At 45.4% G+C, this 6954-nt stretch overlaps 1 protein-coding gene across 1 annotated transcript in view; it reads right to left on the bottom strand.

Moving 5' to 3' along the window:
• The window catches only part of LOC104462957 (ATP-binding cassette sub-family G member 2-like), a gene marked incomplete at its 5' end in the record, with an annotated part of 8713 nt that extends 1943 nt beyond the window's left edge, over positions 1 to 6770 (bottom strand). The window contains 7 exon segments of the mRNA XM_010075118.1: position 1; positions 3 to 88; positions 993 to 1117; positions 1407 to 1496; positions 2605 to 2687; positions 5012 to 5259; positions 6666 to 6770. The exon segment at position 1 is cut by the window's left edge and continues 71 nt beyond it. Of these exon segments, the coding sequence (XP_010073420.1) occupies position 1; positions 3 to 88; positions 993 to 1117; positions 1407 to 1496; positions 2605 to 2687; positions 5012 to 5259; positions 6666 to 6770 (738 nt within the window).
• Between the last annotated feature and the right edge of the window lie 184 nt (positions 6771 to 6954).

The following is a 6954-nucleotide window of genomic DNA, read 5'->3' as shown; positions in this document are numbered from 1 at the left end:
ATGGCTAGTGCCATCGTAGTGGCTGTGTAGGACACCATCATAAGGGTGAACATCATTGTAAAGAAGGCTCCTACTGTTGGTTTCAAACCTTAAAGATCAGAACAAGAAGAAGGGTTTCAGTACCATCCTGCCAAAAGCTCTACCGTAGCCTGAATGCTACCCTGGATTACACAGCGCATCCTGCCTGCAGAATACATTGTCTGACGGCACAGGCTGCGTCACCGTGACCCAGCACCGCAGGGGGGCTTGTGACAGCCTGTGTGTGGTCACTAGCCCAGGTTGCCCAAAGCCTCATCCAGCCTGGCCTTGAACCCCTCCAGGGATGGGGCATCCACAGCTTCTCTGGGCGACCTGGGCTACTGCCTCACCAGCCACACATTGAAAAATTTCTTCCTAATCTCTTTCTTGTGCACTTCAACGAGCAGCAGTTGTGCAGCATTGCACTTGTTTCCAGTGGAGAGCTCTCCCAATGGACTTTTAGTGGCCTTTGGGTGGCTGTGGATTGGGTCACAAGGTCTATCTCACCCCAGTTTTGCAGTCTGAGCGCCTCTTGCTTATGCAGCCTTGTTTCCTGTTCCTTAGGGAAAAAAAAATCTCAGACCAAAGCGAAGAGTGATTATTTTTAATTTTTTTTTTTTGGTGCTTTCAAGCTTTTGGGACATACCAAAAGGATGTCATGATCTGAAACCTTACCCTAGGAAAATGGTCTGCTTGGGACGTGGTCCCAGATGGGCCCAAACAGTCTGCTTGGGATGTGTTTTGAGGATGATGTTTGAAGGTGTTCTGGTGTTGTAAAAGTTGGTGGCAGCAATTTTCAAAGGCTGCTCGCTAACCAGAAGGGATTTCCCCAAGAAGAACAAGCTGCTGGCAATTCACACAGTATGAAGTTCTTAAAACAGAACTTTGCTAAGTGTTCTTGCAAGGGTGGGAATAGTATCTTGTAAAAATCAGTGGAAGCTCCGCTAGCCGTAAATGAAAAGGAATAAACTTGCCTAACATGAAGTAAGTGATACAGGTGAAGGTGATGCTTGGCACAGTCCTGATGGGTATTATATCAGCCATTAGCCTTGCGATGAAATACACAGATGTTCTGTAGTACCCGCTGATATATTCATGTCTGGAACACAGAGATACATACAGCAGGTTATGATTTAATGGCTAAAAACCAGTGCGATTGTTTGCACCTGGAGACAAAGGAGTTCTATCTCCAAGTGGAAAAAAAAAAATAATTCCTTCATGGTCTGACAGGCTCAGAGAGTACCTGTGCCATGAGCACTGACAGGGAAATAATTTGAAAGCTCTGCACTAGGCATATTTAAACGATGTTCAGCTGCAGCAGGAAGCTGAGCAAACAACCGAACTCTCTAACAGTAGCCCCTGTGAACCTTTTTGCATGTTTTACTTACATAAATATCTTTTTTTCCAGAACAAAGAGCTCAATAGCTGAGATGCTGCTGAAGCACTGGTTGGTGGTCAGAAAGAACATCACACCCACTCTACAAAAAGCAAAACAGCAAGCTGTTAGTAAACATGTGATGTCCGTCTAGCGTTTCCATTACAGTATCCATAAACCCGGTAGTAGTGCCTGGAGCTCTGCGGGATGTGACTGCCCATCCCAAATTCCACGGGAAAAGGGCTTGGCTGCAAGCCTGAGTCCCTGACAAGCCTGAAGTAGGTGCGGTGCAGGCAGGATTTGGTACGTGCACACAAGGATCGTGTGTTCTCTGATGCAGTGAAAGTAAACTGATTTTTCTTACTATTTTTTTTTAATATAATTTCCTGACACTTTAAATAAACATTCTCAATCTGTGAGGTGTCAGACAGACGAGGAACCGAATAAGCAATAAGTTGTTTTCACCTTTTCCGCTAAAATTTAAGACTTTGCTTTCGTACTTGTATATTCTATTTAAAGCTGAGCCATTTTGAAGTAAATGCTGTGTTTCAAGACTAAGAACCCAGAGCTTGCTTAGTTGCAGACCCATTTGTCCGGCTGTGTACATACAGCTGTCAAAATGACACATAGACGAGAACAATTTTAAAATCTGGCTTTAGATGCACCTCCTGGCTTACTGCTGGTAAACTCCACTGTGTATAGTTGCAAGAGCAAAGCTTGAGTTACCCAGGTTTATGTAGCCAAATCTGTTTATTTTAAACTTTAAATCTTTTTATCTTGGGGGAAGTCTTTGCAGAGAAGAAGTTAAAATGCTGTCATGCTGAATGAAGCCTTTTTAATGTGACGTCTGCTGTTCGGCGGTTTCAGCAGCCCGACAGGCACTGAAAAAGTGAAAAAACTGCTCATCCGGGTTACAGCATGGCAGGGCAGAACCACATCCCTTCTCAGTTCTGCACGGACCTTCCCAGAAGCAGAAGAACCTCCAAGTCCCGTATGGAGGTTTATCTATTAACGTATCATAGAATTATAGAATCGTAGAATGGTTTGGGTTGAAAAGGACCTTAAAGATCATCTAGTGAAGGGAAGCATTTGCTTTAAAGAGGTAGATATATTTCATAAAGAGCTCGCGAGTTCCTTCTCAGCCTCCAAGCTGACATAGCGTGACAGTGAGGGAGCTTTGACACATTTTTCTAATACCTAAACTGACGAACCTGTTCTGGAGCCCAGCGCTGTCCTCTTTAAGTCCAAAGAAAATGGCACCTACAATCAGCCCCAGGACAACCGTAACACACAACTAAATGTAAAAAAAAAAAAAAAAAAAAGAAAACAAGAGGAAAAGCATGATTTACATCACTTTCAAACCTCAGTAGGTTTTTTTGAAATAGGTAGTGGGTGAGCGGAGATTAACAGGAGGTGTTTCCCGAAGGAATAACAGGGGGAAGAGCTAAGAGCTGTCTGAGCTGGGAAGGGAATCACAGAATCACAGACTGGGTTGGGTTGGAAGGGACCTTAGAGCCCATCCAGTGCCACCCCCTGCCATGGGCAGGGACACCTCCCACCAGCCCAGGTTGCTCAAAGCCTCATTCTTGGATGTCATGCTGGAGTTAACTGGTGACACATTGCAGCATCGCCACACTCTCCCTACTGCTGCTCTCCCCCTCTTGGGGACAGTCGGTGACTCCTCATCTGCTGTCAGCTCTAGTGCTTCCACAGGGTTTTCTCTGGAGCCGTCTCAATGCTACGTTGAGCTTGGCAACCAAAGAGCTGAAAGCAGGCTTTCCTGGCTGCGGTTTATTTCTGTGCCCCGGGGTGTGTGATTGCTGGGCTCTATCACGCGTCTTACTCACAGGATTGTTTCTAAAGTGAGCAAGATACTCCAGTCGTAGGTGTACCAATATTTGCTGTCTGTCACACCATTTACATAGCAGAGACAGCAGCTGCCTCGAGGACAGAATTTAAAAGACTGAAGTGTGGACATCCCGCTTTTTTAACGCTAAATGCAAGCGACAAAAATCTCAGCGAAACTAATGGTGTCAGGCAGTTCTGTCATTTTTAAGTGCGAGCGATGCACAAATCCTAATCCTATAAATCCCTTGATCCGTGGTACCCTAGCACTAAGATCCTGCCGAAAGGAGCAAATGTCAGGGATAATCCTGCTCCTAAGCCAATTGCAGTGGAAAGCAGGGATCATATCAAGACCAATTTGGAGCAGATTAATGAAAAAAGGCTTAATGAACCATGTGCCTCTCAAAGAATGCTTGTGAAATCCATCCCTAATGAGGGGGGGGGGAGATAGAAAAGATTGTGAGAAACAAGTCAGGACCATTAACCTCGGGGTATTAAGAGGTCCTTGAGAGTCTAATTCTTGTCACAAGGTCAAGCTTTTACAAAGCAATTATTAAGGATCTCCATAGTATCAACATACAGACACACACACGTGCTCGGGGATTCTGGGCTCATTTCCCCACACTGGCCGTTTGTTCCCTCACTATATAAACCATGATGAAGATAATTTATTCCCTGGCTCAGGACCAATTTTTCTCTTGGCACCTCTCGAATTGCTGACAATTGCGGCGGGAGTTTTGCCGGTGCTGGGACCACAGCATTTGGCTGGTGAATTAGGGGATTCCTGAGGATTAGTGCTTCTGCGGAGGTCAGCCAGGCATTCTTCAGTTTTGAAGGCAACATGGGGCTTTGAAGAAATCAACACTTCGGGTGTTGATTCTTCTGAAAAAGCAGCACTAACAGGGTTGGTGGTCACGTAGAACATGATCAGGCATTGGAACAGGCTGCCCGGGGAAGTGGTGGAGTCACCATCCCTGGAGGGGGTCAAGAAACGTGTCGATGTGGTGCTTGGGGACATGGGTTAGTGGGTTGGGTGGGGTTGGGTTGATGGTTGGACTTGATGATCCTTGAGGTCTTTGCCAACCTGAATGATTCTATGATCTTCTGCTGTGGCAGTTGTTGGACTCTATCGTGGTCTTCAGCACATCTTCTCCAGAAGCCATCATGGCTGTTGTGCACGGTCAAATGACCAAACCGCACATATTGTACGACTATAAAAATATTTTTACACCTGAGCCAACTGCCAGTGCTTCATTGTGTGCTGAAGTTTAATTAAGTACACAGGTGTTGATTGTTAACATTCCCTGCGGGGTGGGGCGAGAAGATTTGAGGCCAAACCCCGTCATGGCAAGCCTGGACAATTAGAGCCCTGCCTGAAGAACATGCTTGAGCAAATGTATGAAACTCCTTGGGAAATAATGTGCTCCTGGCCAGGAGCAGCAGAATACCCTGCTGGAAAAGCTCTTGCCTCCCAAGGTGTTGCAGTAGTCCAGAATTAATTCCTGAGCTCATCAGGGAGCATTCAGGACACCTAGATTTCCAGATCTTCATAGAATCATGGAATCATCGAATGGTTTAGGTTGGAAGGGACCTTAGAGATCATCTAGTTCCACCCCCTGCCATGGGCAGGGACACTTTACCTTGAACACTCTTTTTTCAGATGCTCGCTGTAGTCAAAATACCAAGAGGCAAAACCATCCCAATGACTTATTTAATCCAGAAGTGGAATAAATCCAACGTATACCACAAAAGGACAGATACAGATAGCGTTACCTGAGCTATGGAGGCTTGAGGGTTCCCCACCAGGTTTTTAAATGTGCGCTTGCCCACCCACTTGAGCTGATGGAGGAAGGAATTGGCGTACGTGATTTGTCGGAAGATTGCTTTTGTTTTCTTTTTATTTCCAACAGAAATATTCTCTAGCGCTGCTTTTGTTTCTTGGTAGTAGGCTGAGCTGGAGTATTTTTCTGCTAACGTCTCAGCCAAGGTTTTATCATATTCAGTGTGTTCTTCAATGCTTTCTTCTGAAAAAAATTAAAAGGAAATACGTCCGTTTATGTAAGGCATGGGGAAATTGTTTAGGAGTTAGCCAGAAGAGTTGTGTTGGATTTGGGAGAGTTACTAATGAACCAGAAGAATTAATCTGCGTATTTAGTGATTCCCTGCACTCAGTCTCACAGCGTGGAATTCAACAGAGGCGGTATAAATGAGCCCAAACCTCTGCGCTGGGCTGTGCAGCCTGTCCCGCAGGCAGCGGCGTCACAGCAGACTGACTAGGTGAACCTAAAACTGGCAGCAATCTGACTTTTAATCCAAAAGGGATGGTTTTTTTCCCCCCAGGTTTCTGGAAGTGATGTGTTTTGCAGATCTGATGAGATAATCCCAGACTTCCCAGCCTTTCAGCGGCAGGTAATCCTGCATGTGTCCACTTCAGGCAAACTTCTGAGTGTGTCATGAAGAAATTTCAGCTGGAGATCCTTTTTATGTGCTTTTCCAATGACAAATACAATGTGTTGCCAGCTAGAATGTTAGTCAGACCCTGGACGCAGTCAGCATTTTTGTAAAATAGTTATTTTGATAAAGATACAGTGAAAGCGTGTGTTTGGGCACAGAACATGTTCATTATTTCATTTTCCCTGAAAAGGAGTGTCCTGTTAATGAGTAGCAAGAGACAGGACGACAAAGCGTGCTGCTGAAAGCAGCTGAGATTTGTTTTGTTCGTCAGGGGATAATTTCTGCCTTACCACAGCTTCAGGGGAGCATCAGGAGAACACTGGTCCCCTATCTCTACCTCCTTTTCCCACCCCACTGGGAGGAAGGAAAACAGTAACTTCACAACAGATAAACCATTTTGTTATGGAAAACATACAAGTCATAACTGCTTCAAATTCTGTCCCTAACCGGAACAATTCTCCTGGTTTATCGTCTCTGCCTCTGCAGGACTGCAGTGGGTTTGCCTCAAGGATGAAAGAAGCTCTTTCTCTGTGTTGAGAGATAACAAAACAGTTTCTTATATTCCCAGACGTGATAACTTCAACACAGGAAAAAATTCTTTGATCTTGAATGTCTCATAATTTGAGTGTGACGCAAAAGTATAACAGGTCGGTTTATGGAGAAATGGCTAAATACCCGTTTCTGAGAGGCAAACTGTTCTTGCATAGACAGGAATGTTGGATGTACTAGGGCTGGATGGGAATTTGGTATTTATTTCATGTTATACTCATTGCTTTCCAATTTAGGAACTGTGGTGGTTATTCTTTACCTTTAAAGCAACATGGGTGAGCAGTACGTAATACTGTCGTGCATACAGATAACCGTACACATGTACCACACAGTTATTGGTTTTCTGACACTTGGGATTTTCCTGTGTTGTGCTGGACACCTTCCGGCAAAATACATCTTATGATAATTTCCCTGTGTCTCATACCTGTGTTCATTTCATCCATCTTGCTCATTGCCACCGCAGTGGAGTCTCCGTTAATGACGTCCAGGAAAAAGTCCGCGGGGTTGTTGTAGGGCTCGCACTGATAGCCTGTGGTGACAGCGTGACATAGCCCTGAGCGGAGGTTGTGGCAGGAGGCTGTGCACGGCCATCACGGCCAGAGCCACGCCATCATGCCTGCTGAGCAGCCTGCACCACGAGCATTGCAGGCTTCGAAAGCTCCGTGCATACTGAGGAGATGAACGGTGCTGCCAGCAGCTCGGTTGTAGAATCA

This window comes from Pterocles gutturalis, unplaced genomic scaffold (genome assembly GCF_000699245.1).
Source record: "Pterocles gutturalis isolate BGI_N339 unplaced genomic scaffold, ASM69924v1 scaffold8847, whole genome shotgun sequence".
NCBI classification, from domain to species: Eukaryota; Metazoa; Chordata; class Aves; order Pterocliformes; family Pteroclidae; genus Pterocles; species Pterocles gutturalis.
Note: the sequence above shows the minus strand (reverse complement) of the source record. Positions and strands in the feature narration are given on the sequence as shown.